Below are 19,560 nucleotides of genomic sequence, written 5' to 3'. Positions count from 1 at the left end.
TTGTTTATTTGCAGCTACCTATGTATTTGAATATGGGCAGTTAAACCTGATGATGTACTTAAATACAAACATAAATGTATAAACCGTGTTTCGTCCACAAAATATACAGTCACTACAATTTACAGTATATCCTGTGTAGCGCTTTGAGACGTCTCGAAGACGTGATAAAGCGCTATATAAAATGCATGAATTATTATATTACCAAAATGGCTTTATGTATGCTTAGATAAGGTATCACCAATTCCCACTATATATTCCCCATAGTGAAGAATGTTGTATAAATGTACATTGTTGCAGTTGCGTCATGGGGATGTCCCCAAATCAAATCCATGAAAAGCCTGTTGCATTTTTCCCTTCCCTTCAAGGAAGCCAGTTCTACATGAGTTAGTCATGTAGAGAAGTAATATTAAATGATAAAGAAGAGTGAGCAGGAAACTAGTATTAGATAGGCTCATGTGGAGAGAAACACGGGTACAGAATTGATGAGATGAATGACCTAGTACTATGCTATAACGTTTTGACTACATTTTATTAGTTTAAGCTGCACCTATTCTGTTTATGATTAACTCTTATCCCAGTAAATGCAGGGTACAGTAAACCCCGGCTTACTGGATTCCGGGTATCTGGAATTCCAGCCTAGCCGGACTAGGCCCGAAACTGAAAAGCTAAAGATTTCTGCGGACCACAAATTTCCATAGTGGGTAGACTCCCATCGGCCCAACACTCCGAGCACTGAGCAGCTGCGCCAAGTTGCTGGCCTTCACAGTGGCCAGGGAAATCAACTTCAAATCAGTTAGCAAACAAGCTACCTTCTCCTGGGATTCAGATGATTACAGTGCCAGTACTGGCACTTACTGATGATATTTGATTCCCCCCCCCCCCAATTAATCCAGCCAACCAGGATTTAAGTGTATATATATTTCCACAATGAATGCTATGGTAATCACTGAGAGTCTTCAATTAGGTGATAGAAAAGCTGGACTGCACATTGTGAAGACCTTTTCTTGTATTTCCCTCCGTAGACAAACTTTCAATTTTGCGGATGACCCGCAACAGACGTGACCAAGTGGAACAACACATTCATGTTGAGAAAGCAATGGAGATCTTATCTGAACCTACCCCACCTTTAATTATAGACCATGAGAGGCTAAAGGTATGTCATATTATGGAGGAGGATATTCTATCATTCTGTTTTGAAATTGCTTTCTTATTTTTTTAAAGAAAAATGCTTTTGTTCCTATGTTTATCTAAACTTAGAGCCTTTATGCAAAATATCTTTTTTCTCTTTCCATCAAAACACCACTAATTTTCACTCTTTTTTAAATATGTACATAACTCTTAATAAATCCCTGACTCACTAAAAGGTTGTGGGGGTGTGGCTTTACAATTCTGCAACATTGCAGAATTGAATTTCTGTAAACTAGAGCCCTTCCTAGTAAACAGCTTACATTTGAACAGCTTCTGAATTTTAAATGTAATGAAGTTGATGCTGAGGAAATGTCATTTATTAATCACGTGTCTGCTACATCAGCTGCATTGTATATATTCCATGATTTCCAGATACACCTTTTTATATATATCCATTTGCTACAAGATATCCAGTTTAATTTCAGTTTTAAGGCATTGGCAAGTCTATCTTGTACAGTTTTTGCCAAGACTATTGAAATGCACGGTTGCAATACAAATGCAGGTGGCACAAATTGATTTGGCTCCCACTCAAAAAAAAAAGTCCCTCAAATGTTCTTAAGCAAGCCCATTGAACCATCCAAGGGTTTTTATAATGTTGGGAAATAAAATTAATTGTTGAACTATGTTCATGTGCTTAATTTTCAATGGATAGATTTCTCCTCGGCCTCTATGAGAGTTGGGAGCTCCAAAGAACTATACTGATGGAAGCAAATCTAGGCCATCCTGCCCCAACCACCAAACTTATAAACAACAACAACTTGCATTTATACAGCGCCCCTCACAGGGTCGCGTCCCAGAGCACTTGACAGTGGCGAGCATGATGCGATCACCATTACTATTTTATAATCATCGTTTTATACAGTAAGGAGATCAAAAAAATTCTAGCCAACAACAAAATTACATTTATAGAGCGCCTTTCACGTCGGGAGGACGTCCCGAAGCGCTGAACAGTCAGGTGTTGGAGCCCGAGTATGGGGGAGGGGTGGTTTGGGGTGAGGGATGGCAGAGACGTGGAAGGGAGACCAAAGGCACAGTCGAAGAGGAGGGTCTTGAGACCGGCCTTGAGGGAGGCCAGGGAGCAAGCGAGGTGAAGGGACTGCGGGATGGAGGTCCATAGTGTGGGGGCAGAGAGGCTGAAAGCCTGGCCACCGATGGTAGGGCGAGTTGGGCGGGAGACATGGAGTAGGCCGGAGCCTGATGAACGGAGGGAGCGAGCAGGTTGGTAGGGAGGAACTGGGTGCAATCTAGGACAGCCATCAACATACAGAACATACGTGCATGAGCTTGGCCAGTTTCCTGCGCTATAAACAGCCAACATCCTTGATCAAAAACAAAAACAGAGAGTTGGGAAAACTCAGCAGGTCAGGAAGCCTTGTGTTCTGACGAAACGTCGTGGACCTGAAACGTTGACTCACTTTCCTTTCTCCATAGATGCTGCCTGACCTTCTTAGTTTTCCCAGCGCTCTCTTTTTGTTTCAGATTTCCAGCATCTACAGTATTTTGTGTTTTGTTCAACATCCTTGATCATTAGGTTGCACCTGACATCACTTTCTAGGTGCTGTTGAACTTGTGCTATTCACAGGAAGCTTCCTACAGTATACATGGTTGTTTTTCCATAGTTTTATTTCTTGAACTCCTTGAATCAGATCAGTTTTGCTGTGGTATTTTATGAATGTGGATTTTTTCCCGGAGACTAATTGTGTTCTTGAATATGGTTCACCCACAGAGTATTTTGAAATTGGTTATTGAGAAAAGTAAGCAATTCAATATAATTCAACTTGAAAAGCTGTATGCAATTCTCAGTCAGTGCATCTATTGTCATCGCAAGGCATTTGACAAGACCATGTTAGTACAGGTACGTAACCTTTTAAATTTGAATAATTTTTTGTGCTTTCATTATTGATATAAGGCTTTAAATGTGTTGATCTAGAATTGGCCAAGTAGTAATTGAAATTGGGCAAGATGGTTAAATTGACTAATAATGGTATTCCAGAAAATTGCACAAGTAATTGATTTGGATGGTTCAATGTTCCTTTTTACAGAGTGTCTGTACAGTATTTTTTTCTCTCTCTGCCCCTAAAGGGAGTCATTGGCTTCCATCCAGTAGCATGATTAAGATCAAAGCTGGAGTTTGCGGATAATTGTAGGCACAACTCTGGTTCAATAATTCTCTAAAATCCATTGGCATTGCCACGCTCTTCCTATCCAAGAAACAGATTTGATTCTAGGGACATCTCATGCCCTGTCAATGAACAAGTCAGTCAGCAAATTCCCTGTGGCTTGCAGCAAGCAAGATCTAAATGACGCTTTCTGGTGGTGCTGTGTATCAGTTATACATCACTGGTGCACCTCTGGATTTGAGATCTGAGTGGCAAGTTTCTGCAAGCCTTAATGTAATCTTTATTGAAGTAGTCTGTTATCAAATGTACTTTTTTTAAACTTTGGTCAAATAAAATTAATCATTCACTTTGTGGCTGTTTATGAGATGTTGCTGTGTGTAAATTGGCTGCCATGTTTGCCCACAAAGGACACATAGTCTCACCACTTTACAGTTTGTTCTATGAAATGCTTTGAGCACTTAATGATCAGGCACAATATCAAGTGCAAAGATTATTATTACTCCATGTTTTTAATTTCCCCTCTCTTTACGAAGTAGTGGAATAAACTCGAATAAAATGAATTAGCAAATGTTTGGATATCCTGTAACAAATACATTTTATCTTATACGTTTAAATATGACTGATATTCTTTTTCTCATCTTCATCTCATAGGAAATGGCGAGAGAAGTGGACAAGTTCAATCCATCTTGAAGCTTTAGGTTGACGTGTATACTTGCAAATAGTTTTTTCTCAGGCTTCACGTTAGTTTTTTTCCAAGCACTTTGTTTGGGAGTGTTTTGGGTTTCTAAAGTTTGCTTGTTGAAACAAATGTAAAATTAGCTTGTCCAGTATTGCAGAATTTTTTGTTGATCAATACCAATATTTTTTGATCAAATATTGTAAATATTACAGAAGATGAAAACTTTTGTAACGTTAGTTTGATAACTGCAATATTTTTGTAATTGTAGAAAGATTAAAATAAGTTTTTAGAGGTAAACCATACATCCTCATCATTCTGAAGTAATAGATATAAAAGTTCCTTTAATTAATATAAGAAAGAGACATGTCGATTGGCAGTTTTCTTTATTGTTGCTTTATGAATGTAAATGCATACCTGCCTGATCAGACATTTGTCCGGTGTTAAGTGCAGGGAGGCTTTAATTTGTGGCCAAAATTTGAACAAATGGTTTTGTCTACTGAAGTTATTTATCTGTCAGTGGTCGCACCTAACAAGGTTTTGTCTTAAAACACATTTTTACAATCCAAATGTAAGTTTCCAACATGTTACTGCGCCAGCCTTTTCATATAACTTTGTGGCAGATCAAAGTCTGTAACTGCTTTTTTAAAAAAAAATGTTTGACAAAATAACTTGTTAAAAGTAAAGAACCTTATTGAAAGTATTCAGCAGACCTTTTTAATTAAAGTTTGCTTAAAGTCTGATAAAGGCTTGGTTTTATTATGAAACATTGAATACTACTAAAACTTGCTTTGCCATCAAAAGACAGGAAAAAAGTAATTATTTAACTGTGGACTACAGCATTCTGCATCATTTCCACTGCTGTCTAAGAATAAATACGTTCTCAGCAATTGTTTAAAAAATAGTTTGTGTGCTGAGTTATGTTACTTGTACATTGTTACCAGCACACATTTGTGGGGGGGTTGTATGCAAAGTATTTCTATTAATCTGTTAGGATTCTTTGCTACAGGTTGCATCCAATATGTAAATGTCTGCCATCTCCAGAATGTGTGAACAAGGACTTGTAGCTAGTCTGAAACCAAATAGTTTCTTAGAATTATTTGGAAGGTTTAAAACAAACCTTTCTGTAACATGAAGAAATTGGAGACTGTTGGGGAAAGAATTATATCCAGTGCATTATTTTTTAAAAAAAAAGAGAATGCACCATAGTAAGTTACTTAAGTTCTCCTTTGCAGGTGTATTGAGTATAGCAAGCACACTGCAGTGTTTGATGCATGTAAAGCATCCTATCATTCCTCTAAAAGATGTTGGCAAGAGGATGGAATTGTCTGTTTCAGCTTTCTCCAAAGATAGCAATGCTGCTCTTATAGCTAACAAGTTATGTTTTGTTTTTTGCCTGCCTGAATCCATGTTTACTCTTCCTTATTGTCTCTTCCCCCCCAATGCTGCAAGTTGGAACTCAGTTGTGTTTGTTCTCATAGCCATTTAAGAATCGCATGTGGGTAGTCAGTTGAAGCTGGAATATGGCTCTGATACTCACATTCCACCTACAGAAGTACCCCCAAATATTAATACACTACAATTTCAAACAAATGTGTTGCTGTTTCAATCAATGTTTTACCGCCATAAATATGCCAACCTGATTGAAGCATAATCTAATTAATTGGTTGAAGTATCATTCTGGAATCAGAGTAACCATTTAGAACTATAAGCATCTCTTCAGGACAAAGTGCTCCGTAAAACCTCCCTGTCAAATTGAATATGATCCTGTTGAGGCAGTGCAAGTCACTTGATCAAATGCAGAGTAGGGACCAGTAACTGCTACCAATTACATTTTTTTTGAAGAGTATTGCATAGAAAGCCTTTTGTAGAAGCTATTAAGTGTCTACATTGCATTAACATGCTTTTTTTCTATTTTGTACTGTTAAATAGTTGTAACTATATTTGCATTCAATTAAATTGTTATAAATACAAACAATTTGTGTATATTTTGAATTGTTTTTTTAAATTCTGTATCAAATCCAAAAAGTCCCCGAACCACTTGGCTCAAGATGTTTAATTTATAAATGGAAAAATGGACCCATGTGTCTAGCTGATTTGATATATATTATGTGCCATGAATTGAATTCTAACAAGTGCTACATGGCCACATCAAGGTTGGCTAAGTTTCAATCTGACGTTGAGGAAACCCATTGGGCCCTTCAATTCAGTGGAAAGGAGCCCAAATATTTATAGCCTCTCAGCAGACTTTGGTTGAATTCATTGAGCGACTTTATGTATCTATCCACTTTGCAATCATGCTATCCTGGATTACTTTGAGTTAATCATTTTTGAACTTTGCAAGATTTTTCCGCTAATGGAATTTTAGAAACTTGGTTAGGAATGTGGATCACTTGTCAGGTGCTGGCCAGGATACATCCTTTATAGACTAGGATGCAAAAGAAAAACCTCAGTGGATATTGAGGTGCTGCTAGGAAAAACTGCTCAGAAAATCAGTTGTGGGAACACACTAGGTGGTACAATTGACCCTCGTGCCTGTGGGCTAGGGATGGAAATAAAACTAAATCATCCGGCATTTCCATTCTGGATCTACATCTGACTCCAAGACATAACAAGATTGATCTTATTTTAGTTATAATAACCACCAAGTTTAAATAAATTTGCATTTGATATAGATTCACACTTAAAATAATTCACACTTGAATGGACAACGTATTGAAACCATAAAGTAATCATTTTGTTGTCTGGAAGATGAAATTTAGTCAAAAATTGGAAACTAAAGTAGAAGCTTCTTATATGAAGCAAACTATAAATGTTCAGTCTCGTGTGTCAACCTATCTACCTGTAAAAGTGAATTATGCATAAACTTACTGGAAAATATCAGTTATTTATGAAAATCCTATCATGAGCCTAATGAATTCCAGTACTTCGTTCATTTCAGGCAAAATAAGACCAGACTTCATTTTAAGTATGTTTTAAATCTATACCCTTGAAATTACTGCCACTGATTTTCTGCCTCCTGGACCTCTCCGCTGCGTTTGACACAGTCGACCATGCCATCCTCCTCCACCGCCTCTTCTACCTCATCCACCTTAGTGGGACCGCACTCGCATTGGAATCCTAATTAACCAACCGCCAGCACTTCATCTAGGTGAATGGTTTTTCCTCTCACCCGCCCGGTCACCTGCGGGGTATCCCAGGGATCCATCCTTGACCCCTTTTCATCATTGACACTCCCTCGGCGATGTCATCCGCAGACATGGGGTGAACTTCTACATGTATGCAGATGACACCCAAATCTACTCAAGTTGCGACTTCCAGTCTGCTGATGTCCTGTCAGCTTGTTTGATGGATATCAAGGCTTGGATAAGCGCAAATTTCCTGTGGCTGAATGCTGGCAGGACGGAAGCCATACTCTGGCTCCCATCAATGTCTTCTCTCCTGCAGTTCTGAACTCCAACCTCCCCAGACTGTGCCTCAGACTCTCCGAACGAACCCATGCAAACTTAGACATCAGGTTTGATTCTCAGCTTTCCTTTCTACCACACATTTCATTCCCTGACCGACCGCTTTTTCCCACCTATGTCACATTGTCCACCTCCATTCGTACCTCACAACCGATGCACCTGAAAACCATATCCATGTCTTCGTCATTTCCCAGCTGGACTATTCCAATGACCTCATCCCTGGTCTCCCCAGCTCCATCATCCATAAAATCCAATTAATTAAAAACACCACCGCCTGGACACTCACCACACGAAACTCCATGCCCCCATCACAGCAGTTCTCGCTCCGGGACACTACCTCACGTGAAGGGCGCTATAGAAATGCAAGTTGTTTTTGAATAAATTTCCTGTGTAAATATAAGCTGTCTTCTCATGTCTCATGAGATTTATTCTGACAGTTTTAAGTGCCTTAAAATGATCTGGAATGTTGGCTTGTCAATTCTCTGCGTTAAGGTACCATTTAACTGATGACTATTGTGGAATGATTTATACAGAATGGAATTTGCTGCCACATTTAGTAGTTGAGGCGAATAGCATAGATGCATTTAAGGGAAAGCTAGATAAGCACATTAGAGAGAAAGTGTAGAAGCTTATGTTGATAGGCTTAGTTGAGGAAGACGAGGAGGCTCATGTTGAGCATAAACGCCGGCATAGACCATTTGGGGCCGAATGGCCCGTTTCTGTGCTGTATATTCTATGTAATGACCTTTATTGGTGATAATCTACCTTGGATTAGTTAAAAGTCTGCCTCTTTTTCAAGTTTTAAGACTGATTCCTTTCAAGAAAGAAAGGCCAACCATGAGTGTTAAAATGTATTTTATGCAGTCTGCCACCGGATGCCTTGCAATAGTTCAGCAGGAACCATCATCTATCTACTCACTCCCATCACTATCTGCTGCATTTTGTGACTGGGACATTAGCTCTCGCTTTACATGGCTCCATATGCATCAGGGTTTAGTATATCTTTGACAAACACTGCCCCCCTCCCATATATATATATACATGCACACAATCTCTTAAGAAGTTTTGAAACACTTGGCAGGCTGGGCAAAGTGTTCCAAGAACTTTCCTCCAGTTTATGCCCACTCATTCACCAAGACAGCGATTATGTTGCACACAGCAGAGTGGATAATGGTGGGGGGGTTGGTGGAATATGTATCTACTCTATCAATTTGGAAGATTGCGGAGAGTTGGTTTGTGCATGTACAAGTTGTGTGACAACCATCAAAATCTGGTAACCAGGCTCTTATCCCAACAAAAACAACTTGGCACCGCTTACCCAGGGTAGAGTCTCAGGTCACCCAGTGAAGCCTGATGCTGAGCTACGGGGTGGGGAAGTAACCATAAGCGTGATTGAAGAGAAAAGCATGACTTGAAGATGGGGAAGGGAGAGTGTTCAAGTTTCGGGGCGTAGTGCTTATAGTGTGGCCGCCGATGGTGGTACTGATGGCACGAGGTAACATGCAGGAGGCTGGAGCTAGTTGAGCGGACGCGACAGGCAGTGGATTGGGAAGTAAACAGGTCGGGGAGGTAGGGAGGTGCCAGGACCTGAAGGGATTTGATGATGAGTGTGAGTATCTTGAAATCAATACATTTGGTGATAGGGAGCCAGTGGAGCCTGGAAAGGATTGGTGTAATAGGGATATGGAGTTCTGTGCAGGTGAATATGTGGGTGGCTGAGTTCTAGATTAACTGGATTTTTAAATAGAGGAGCTGGGGAGATGGGCGAGAAGGGCATTGGAGTAGGTGAGGCAGCAAACCCATGACATCTCTCCCTATCAAAGGTGCAATATAAATATAATTTGTTGTTTGTTGAAGGGATTTTGCTTTTAATGCCCCATGTGGTAAAGCCCCTTGGAAAATTCTTAGTGCTTTCCTGGTAACATTGTGTTAAATTGGTTTTCCACCTTATAAATATACACAGATAACACCCAAATCTATCTTTCCCCTTAATTGCAGATCCTCTGATGTCCTACACGAACCTCAACTTGCTTTGGTATCCGGCTCCATCTCTGTAAAGCACTTTGAGGCATTATTCTTTGTGAAGGGCATTTTGTAAATACAAGTTAACTATTTGCAGGCAAACCAGCACTTTAGGATCTAGTGGAAACGTGTTTTCATTCCACACAATGAAATGAACGAATCATCAGATAAAAGAACCAAAAATGTGATACTTCAAATAGACTGCAGCAGATTAAGCTGGATGAATGAGGCTGATTTGTGTTTTATGATTTGGGGAGTGGAGAAAGGATGTTTGGGAAGTTGGAGAAGATCATCACCTAAAAGAAATACCTTGTATGAAGGTTAATTAACATACACCACAACTTTGTGACCTACAGAGTGGAAGAGACCTTCTGGAGCAACATGAGGAGAAAGGAAATTCTGTCACTTGTGTGGACTCGATGTCATTTTTACCATATTGTACATCAGCTGAGTGATCTTGAGTTTTTATTTAAATCCACTGTGTTGGTCAGAGCTTGGCTGCAATATTCCTCCCTTAACACTGCTGACATTGTATTTTACATCAGCATCGCCAAAAAAAAGGGAATAATAATAATCCTTGCATTTGATATAGTGTTTTTTACGTCTTCTAGACGTCTCAAAGTGCTTCACAGAATATGCTGTAAAGTGAATTGACCGTATATTGTGGGCATAACGCGGAAGCCAATTGCGCACAGCATTTAAAAAAAAGGGACTATCTGATGGATCCAGTAATTGGACTTACTGTCAATACTATCAACCTAAATGGTGAGCCTGTGAATACAGCAAGGTTGTGTGTACCAGACCCATTTCATTTCCTGCAATCTTTTAATGCATTGTTAACTACGGACTGTTCTTTTTTAAAAAAATTAGAAAAAGTGAACTGAAGAATGAGATATCGAGGTTAAGGTGAAATGGAAGGTGTGGCAGCTTCCCAAATATTGCAGCAATCATTTGGTGCTGTTTGCTGTAACACTAGGGTGTTGTGTGTTCAGTCAGAAAAAAACACGATTTCATTTGGCTCTATTAATGTGTATTGTCGTACTGGTTTTTCAATACTGTAATTGAACAACCCATGAGAAAAGAATTAATGATGTTTTCTCATTGCACATATAAATGATTTGTTATTATTATTACTTGGCAGAAGTTGCTAATCCCTGTTCATTTGATTGCCTCTCTGCAGAAAAGTCTAATTCTTAAAACTTTGGCAGAAAGTGATCTGACATCTTTACCAAGAGTGTGGTCTGAGTTGGCTGCAGACAAGCTCGTCCGGCAGTCTAGTGACTTATGTTGCACTTCAGTGAGTCACTGGCATTGAGCCTTTCTCTGCCTAGTTCATGAGAGGAGGCCCTGTTAAGGTTGTGGGTAATAAAATGTTTGCACATGTTTTAATGTTTCAAAAAATAAGCTATTGAAAGGCTTCCTGAAGCATGATGAAAATAATATATTTATTGACTGAGGAACATTGTGAAATGTATTTCAAGCTAAGTTTCTGGGAGTAATATTGCTCATGACAAAGCAAGCAGTGGTTATTATCCATTCCCTTCTATTGTTAAAATGGAGAAAACAGTCAATTTTTAAAGTGACTCTTTTGCTACATATACTGTATGGCATCCTTTTCCTAACGATAAATGGAGTCCTTTAGTGTATTGGTTAGAGTTCTCACCTCACAAAAGAGATGATCTGGGTTTGATTCCCAGGCAGGGTGAAACGTTAGGCAAGTTTCCTTACTCCACATGCCTCTGTTTACCTAGTGGTAAGTAGGAACCTGGTTGTTAATCGATGGGTGCATCACTTTGCCGGAGGTAATAATCCCTTCAAAATATTTTTAACAAAGAATTATAATGATAATTTGGTTACTCAAGCCAAGAGCGTTTGTGGGACACTGCTGTGTGCAATTGACTGCTGCGTTTTGCCCACAAAATACACAGTCAATCCACTTTATAATATATTCTGTGAAGTGCTTGGAGACGTCTCAACAACATAAGGTGCTATATCAAATGCAAGGATTATTGTAATTATTATATTGTACCTATTTAGCAAAGAACAACTAACCCAACTATTGGTTATGGGAGTAGCAGCTAAATTAAAAATTTAGTCCTGCTCAGAATTATATTTCAAGTGCTGAAACAAAACATCTGGCTTAAATGGTTTGGGGCCATATGCACAGATGTGTGTGTGGACAGTCTTCACCTAACTGGTTTGTTGAAACAGTTCAAATATTTCAAGTTGGTTTCAAGAACATTTAGTACTCAGCTAGAAGTAATGATCCCATTAATCACCACAAAAAGCACATTACTTCATTTGAAAACATATTTAACTGCTGGAATTTATGGATCCAAGATGCAAATCAAAACTACTGATCTGTATTGATTTTTCAGAACGTTGTAAGTTTACAGACCTCAGATCGTTCAGAGGTACTTTTCTGAGTATAATACAATATTAAACACAATTAACAGTATAGTTAACTTTCAGAGATCTTTTAAAAAGATGATTCTGGTAGTCAAAATGTGTTTTGTTGTATGTATAACTTCAGCAATGGGTTTATTTTTACATTTGTTCCAATTGATATATTGAATTTATATATTCAATATATTACAAGTTAAAAAGATTGGGGGAGAAAAATTGTCCTTCATTCAGATATTAAAATATTTAAGGAAGTACCTACACAAAGCTAGCATCTTGGTGCTAATAGGTGTCAGTCTGGCGAAGTTGGAGCATTCTTGCCTCTAAGTCGGAAGGTTATCCCACGTCAGGACTTTGAACACTGACACTCCAATGCAATGCTGGGGATGTGTTGTATTGTTGGAGGTTCCGTCATTTGGATGAGTTGTTAAACCAAGACCCCATCTGCCTGTTCAGGTGGAGAACATTAAAGATCCCCGGCACTATTTAAAAAGGGAAGGGAGTTTCTCCCGATATGTTGGCCAGCAATCCCTAAAAAGAAATTGGTCATTCAATTCATAATAATAATCCTTGCAATTGATATAGCGCCTAATCACAACTTTGAAGCGCTTCAGTTAATTGACTGTATATTTTGTGAGCGAAACGAGGCAGGCAATTGCACACAGCTGGGTCCCACAAAAAGGCGTGGATTGAGTGACCAAATTATTATTTTTTTGGGAAGGGATTATTACCTTCGGAAAAGCGATCCGACAATCGTCTAACAACCGGGTTCCTACTTACTGTTAGGTAAAGAGAGCCGTGTGAAGTAAGGAAACTTGCCCAACGTTTCACCCTGCCCCGGAATCAAACCCAGGTCCTTTCGCTTGCGAAGCCGAGTCCTCTAACCATTAAGCTACAAGGCTTCACAGTGGTTGTTTGTGGAACATTGTTGTGTGCTAATTGGCTGTCAAATTTGCCTACACAATCGCTACGTTTCATAATAAAATGCTGTGAAGCTCTTTGACATGTCTCAACAACATAAGGTGCTATAACAAATGCAAGGATTATTATTATAACACACAAAGCAATCAAAAAATATTTCATCTACACCCATAGACAATCTGACACTGTGGCCACCCAGTGAAAGGTTACCATTCTTAATATTAATAGATGAAATGTGGATTCTGGAAATTCTGACTTAAGACTCTAAATCTCATCAGAACCCAAGTTACTATGCGGTTCAAAATAAAAATATGAGGATTATGGCAAAGAAGTGACTATTTGAAGGTTACAACAAAGCAGTAAAAATGATTCTGGTAGTCAAAATGTGTTTTGTTGTATGTGTAACTTCAGCAATGAGTATATTTTTACATTTGTTCCAATCATTTTGATTTATTTCTTGTTAGCTGGTTGAGTACGATGTAGTTGGGCAGAAAAAAAGATCATGTTATAACACCTTTCCTAGCAGTCACCTAAGTTTTCCCATGGGTGATTTTCACAATGTATACTGAAAAACATACCCTGTTTCCTAATATGTAGCCAAGAAAGCATGCATTGCAAACCCATGGAAAGAAGTAGCTAATAAAACATTCACCTGAACATTAAGGGTTGCCTTGTTGAGGAAATAATAATAATCTCACCCCACCAAGACCATCTTTCACATAATATAACATTTGATTTATCATGTCATTGAGACATCTCAAAGCGCTTCACAGAATATACTGTAAAGTGAATTGACCGTATGTTTGTTGGTGAAATGCGGCAGCCAATTGTGCACAGCAGTGTCCCACAAACAGTAGTGGATTGAAAATGACAAATTTAGTATTGTTTTGGAGAGATTATTATTAGGCGTGTGTGGTGTGTGAGTAAGAAAACTTGCCTAAGGTTTTACCCACCCAGGAATCGAACCTGGGTCCTTTTGCTTGGGAGGCAAGTGGCTAACCACTACGCTACAGGCCTCCACTACAGGTGGGTTACATATCTGTGCTGTTAGCTCAGTGCAAAAGTACAATGTCTTTTGGGGTGAACCGGAAAGGTAGGGTTTTGCAGTGGGATTTAAAGATGAACAGGTGTTGACTGGAATGGGTCAACTGTGTATAATTGTATTTAATTTAAATCAAATTTAACTCTGAAAATTTTGATTTTGTGTTTGGGACCCCAAAACAATGAAGCTCACACAGACAGGTAAAATAAATTTTTACGACTTTTATGTAGCAATGTGCTATATATAGCAGAAAAGTATAGTTACCAATCCGGTGAACAGAGTATACAGTTGCAGGAGTTTTTTGCTTTCTTTTCTTTCTGGGTCTGTTCCAATGTTAGGCTGGTTATTCCTCGATATTTATACAGAGGGACAGTTTTCATGACCTTCAAGATCATTTGGTTTGGCTCACATATACAGTTTCCTTGTTTTTAACTCATCACTTCCCCCCTTCCCACCCCGAATACTATCTTTCACATACTGTAACTGTTTCCCACATAACTATACCAGACTGAGCAAGGACATAAGATAAAGGAAAAGACAGACGCCATTCATTTCTATTAAGGTTGCAAAAGTGCTCAACAGAATTAATTTAAAAGATGTAACAGTACAAATATTAAGTAACTTCCATTATAAGTGAAATGCATACTAAAACAGCATAATGGTCTAAAAGTGATTACAGATATGTTTCCTTTAAGCAAAATAGAACAGTGTATTCCCATGATGCGTCGTTCTTATGTCAAGAATATGCATCCGTAATTCTTCAGAGGGGGTGAAACAAAGGGATTCCAATACAATACGGTCAGTGCAGATTCTTGTGGTGAGGGAAGTCATTGGATAGCTATAAGGAGCAGCCTGTGTTTTTGTCCTCCCTGGCCCAAGGACACAAAGGAGCTCTCTTGTTGCTTTTACTGAGATCAAGTAATTTAGCACAGACAAGATATCAAACATCTGGTTAGGGGAGGAGGCGAGAGAGAGATCTTTTTCCATTACTGAATGTTTAATTGAAACTCAATGAATGAAAGAAAATCTTGCACGGGACAAGACTTTCATAAACAAATGGATCACAGAGCTGCTGAATGCAATGGATTTAAAATGAATGTATTAACTGAAAAACTGTGTTTTTCCTGCAGAGGGAATTTCTTGTCAACCAAGAGCTCAAAGTGTTTTGCACGAAAACTGGGAAAATAGTTCTAGCCATAATCTATTGCTGATATGGCACCTTTAAAGAAAGGAATTCAATTTTTTCTAACTTTCAAATAGCACACGGATTAGCACTTTCAATCATAGTAATGTTATAGCGAGAAGTTCACTGCATCAGCAGATACTGAACTGAGAAATTTGTTTTGCAGCAAAAGAAATAAAGTTTCAGAGAGACATTGACAGAAAAAAAATAAAAGGATGTAACAAAAGGACTAAAGAGCTGAGCCCGTCCGGAAACTTGGAGTCTTGTTTGACCCTCAACTGTTCTTTTCTACCGCCATCCATGCCATGTTCTTCTCTGCCTTCCTTGGCAACATCACCCGGCTCCACCACTGGCCTCAGGTGGCTGACTACATGTCCCCTCCCTCTCCTCAGCAGGCTCTGGCCTGCTCCAGGTCTCCCACTTGACGCGTCCCAACATCAGCGTTCAGGCCTTCAGCCTCTCTGCCCCCACCCTTTGGAGCTTCATCCCACATTCCCTTCACCTTTCTCCTTCCTTGCTTGCTTCAAGGCACATCTCAAAACCTCTTCAATCGTACCTTTGGCCACCCTCCTACCCCAACACTCCCTGCCCTCCACCTCTCCTGATCAATCCCCTGCTCGGGTCCAAATCCCTGACTGTCCAGTGCCTTGGGATGTCCTCCTGATGTGAAAGGTGCTATACAAATGTAATTTGTTGTTGTTAATGTGGAAGGTATCAAATATCTTTTATTTTGTCCACAAATTCAAACAAGGTACTGTAAATGTCCCAGCAGCCTGGCACAGTGTTAGCTCTTTTGCCTCTGAGTCAGGAGGTTGTGGGTTCAAGCCCCATGTCAGGACTTGGAATCACATAGTCTGACACTGTAATGGGTGGGGGGGGAAGAGGGTTCATTGTCGGAGGTGTTAAACTGAGGTCCCATCTGCCTGTTCAGGTGATGTTAAAGAACCAATGACACTATTCAAAAAGAGATGCGAGTCGCTGGTGTAATGGCAAACCAAAAAATTGGCCATTCACTCCATGGCTGTTTGTGTGACATAGCTGTGTACAACTTGGCTGCTGTGTTTCACCCACCTTACTTTACGGTAAAATTCTGTGAAGAGCTCTCAACACGATAAAGAGCCAGATCAAATGCACTGATTTTTAGTTGGGGGGTAGGGGAGGGGGCAGGGAAAGGAAATAATTATTTGGTTAAAATATTTGGAACAATCTCCTGACGTGAAAGCCGCTATACAAATGTAATTTTGTGTTGTATTGTAAAATAGGAAATGGCTTCTTCGAGACGGTGTTTTGCTTCAATGGCGAAGAATTTCATTTGAAATGGAAGAGATATTGAAGCCAAGAATGTCAACAGAAGGAGCCATCAAAAGAGATTGTTAAGCCAAGCAAGATGAATGGTATTGAAAGAGACCAGATGGTAATTAATGTATCCAAATTTAAAGATCATATTCCAGATATTCAGGGTTTTGGGTGGAGAAATTGAGTTATTGGTAGATTTCATTCCTATAACTTCAGTTTCAGCTGTCTAGAATCATATTCCATGGAATCTGGAACCCCCAATTACAACAGTGAATTTGCTGGGACATACCAAAATACACTGTTATATGTCGCCCTCCACCAGATTAATTGCACTGTTACCAACAACCCACTAAACAGCCAGCTTGAGCAAGGAAAACATCATCACAAACACTGACAATTGATCAAACAGCAGCATTGGCAACAGGGTTGAGAAGCAACAGCTGATGGCTGCAGAAATAATTGTGTTAGTCTAAATGTTCACTCGATTCTGCATTCATACATACTTTATTTAAATTGAGCACTAGTGCAGTAAAGGATAACACATTTTTCCTCCCATCGTATATTCCAGTTCACTGAAAGGAAAAATCATGAGACCAACAATTTGCATTTATATTGCATCTCGGAGCACTGTACAGTGCAGGATTAGATGCCAAGCAAGGGAGAAGGTGACCATAGATAAAGTTGAAGAGGCGTCTTTGAAGACAAAGAGGGGGCAACACAGAGGGATAGAAGCAGGGAATTACCAAGATCAGGGGCATAGTAGTTGAAGGCTTAGCCACTGATGGTGGCCCAGAGGTCGGGGAATGAGCAGTAGGCTTGTGTTAGCTGAGCAAAAGGGACAGGTAGAGGAGTGGGGTGTGAGCAGGTTAAGGAGATAGGAAGGTGCCACGGTGTGAAGGGATTTGTATTTGGGTGAGGAGCCTGAAGGTGATCCATTCGGAATCAGGGAGCCAGTGGAGCCTGGTAAGGATTGGAGTGATGCACGTGCATCAACACTCTGCAGAGGTTCTAACTGTTAAATTGTACCCTCCCGTCTCTCTGCAGGAACAGTTTTCCTGTGGAATGACAGTTCTTTTCAGTTATATAATAGATGCCAAAGTGAAGGCTTCCTATCAATAGAGGTAGCCTCAACAGTAGCAGAAAGTAATTCTGTTTGGATAATGTTATCAGTTTGGCACCTTTCCACTGAAGTGCGAAGCTCACAGCAAAGTTTCTAAGATTGAATAGATTCTATTTTAAAATTCAAAATCTTGAATGTACATCTTCTATTTTACTGGTGAATTTATGTGGCTATCTTCTAATATGACCTGTTCAGTGACTGAAATGACAGTACAAGTCACATACTCAAAACTCTTCTCATGACATTTAATGGAACAGTCAGAAAGTAGAAAAAACAACAAAGCAAATGAAGGTTTGTGATCATTTATAATAATAATCCTTGCATTTGATATAGCACCTTATGACATCTTCGAGACAATCTCAAAGCACTTCAGATTATAAAAGTGAATTCATTGTATATTTCGTGTGATGAAACGCAGCAGCCAATTGCACACAGCGATGTCCCACAATCATGGATTGAGTGTCCAAATTTATTGTGTTTTTTTGAAGAAATTATTACCCTCGGAAAAACGATCCGCCAACTGACTAACAATTGGGTTCCAATTTACTGCTAGGTAAACAGAGGCATGTAAAGTAAGGAAACTTGCCCAACATTTCACTCTTCCCGGGAATCGAACCCAGGTCATCTCACTTGTGAAGCAAGTGCTTTAACCAATAAGCTACAGGACTCCACAGCAAGTGATGCTGTCAGCAGAATGCCCGAAGGCTCATTGTCACAGCTTAGCTTCTCTTGGAATAAAAATGAAGATGGTGGAAGAATTTCAAAGTGAGCTTGGGGCGTCTAAACAACAACATAGGAACAGGAGGTCATTCAGCTCCTCAAGCCTGTTCTGTCATTCTATTAGATAACGGTTGATCCAATAATACATCAACAACAAATTACATTTACACAGTGACTTTCATGTTGGGAGGATCTCACAAGGCGCTGGACAGTCAGGGATTTGGAACCGAACAGGGGGTTGAGATCAGGAGGGGTGGAGGAAAGGGGTAGGAAGGTAATCGAAGGTGCAGTCGAAAAGAATAGAAAGATAGAATTCCCACCCTCCTTGTGAAGCACAATGTCAATCAAAACTCAAAAACCCTTTGAGAATTAAGAGAAGCACACCAACAACACAATAATAATAAACCTTGCATTTGTTTGTAGCGCCTTATATCTTCAAGACTTCTAAAGCGCTTCACAGAATATGCTGTAAAGTGAATTGACTGTATATTTTGTGGGCAAAACAAGAGGCAATCTTCTAAAATGATGCAAGCTCGGTTGTACCACAGAAGAGGTCTCACCTGTTGGGAGGACACGAGATTTGAAAAATACATACATACCCCTAGGAGGCATTATACAAATTCATTACTCAACAAATTTTAACTTGACGGATGTCAGGCTGGCTCAGTTGGTGGCACTTTACTTCCTATAATTCTAAGTCAGCTTGTGGGATCAAGCCCCACTTCAAAAGTGAACTCACAGTCAAGATTGTCACTCTAAGCCAGGTATCAACTTGTTTCAGTGGGTAGCACTCTCGCTTCCAAGTTAGAAGGGTGCAGGTTCAAGCCACCCCTGTTGTAACTTTGAACTCAAGGTTGATCACAATGCAATGCTGGGTGTCTCCTGTGTTGTCCTTCAGATGAGACAAATTGAGGTCTCACCTGTCTCTTCCAATGCTCATTTAAGATCCCATGGCACTGTTTGAAAAGAGAAAAGAGTTTCTCCCTGTGCCCCAACCGACAGATAAAATTGGTTATTCAAGTCATAGCTGTATGTAGGACATTGCTTTGTGTAAACGGGCTGCTGTTTTCCTGCAAAAACGCAATCACAATTTACAGAAACTCTGGAAAACATTTTGAGACATTCAACATTGCAGGACTAAACCAAACTCAAGGATTATTAGAACAAAACAAGTTGGATATACTTTAATTGCTGTTAAGAGGCCAGGTTTTACTCTAAGAAAAAGTAATTAGAATAAAGACATCTTGTATCACTATCAAGGAAGATGGACTACAGAAGAGTTCTGCAGTTTGGTTATAGCAATACCATCATTGGAGATGAAAAACTAGATAAAAAACAGAGGTGTTTATGAACAAATTATGAAGTGTTCAGCTAAGGTAAATAGAGAGAAACTGTTTCCGTT

At 39.5% G+C, this 19,560-nt stretch overlaps 1 protein-coding gene across 1 annotated transcript in view; it reads left to right on the top strand.

The window, feature by feature from the left end:
* Positions 1-5,948, top strand: part of LOC103183211 (ATPase family AAA domain containing 2) — a 43,325-nt gene extending 37,377 nt beyond the window's left edge. Inside the window, 3 exon segments of the mRNA XM_042331810.1 lie at positions 1,023-1,153; positions 2,915-3,043; positions 3,960-5,948. Of these exon segments, the coding sequence (XP_042187744.1) occupies positions 1,023-1,153; positions 2,915-3,043; positions 3,960-3,998 (299 nt within the window). The 3' untranslated portion in view covers positions 3,999-5,948.
* Positions 5,949-19,560: the final 13,612 nt, after the last annotated feature.

This window comes from Callorhinchus milii, unplaced genomic scaffold (assembly GCF_018977255.1).
Source record: "Callorhinchus milii isolate IMCB2004 unplaced genomic scaffold, IMCB_Cmil_1.0 Scaffold2, whole genome shotgun sequence".
NCBI lineage: Eukaryota > Metazoa > Chordata > Chondrichthyes > Chimaeriformes > Callorhinchidae > Callorhinchus > Callorhinchus milii.
The sequence above is the reverse complement of the archived record's forward strand: the minus strand, read 5'-3'. Positions and strand labels throughout refer to the sequence as shown.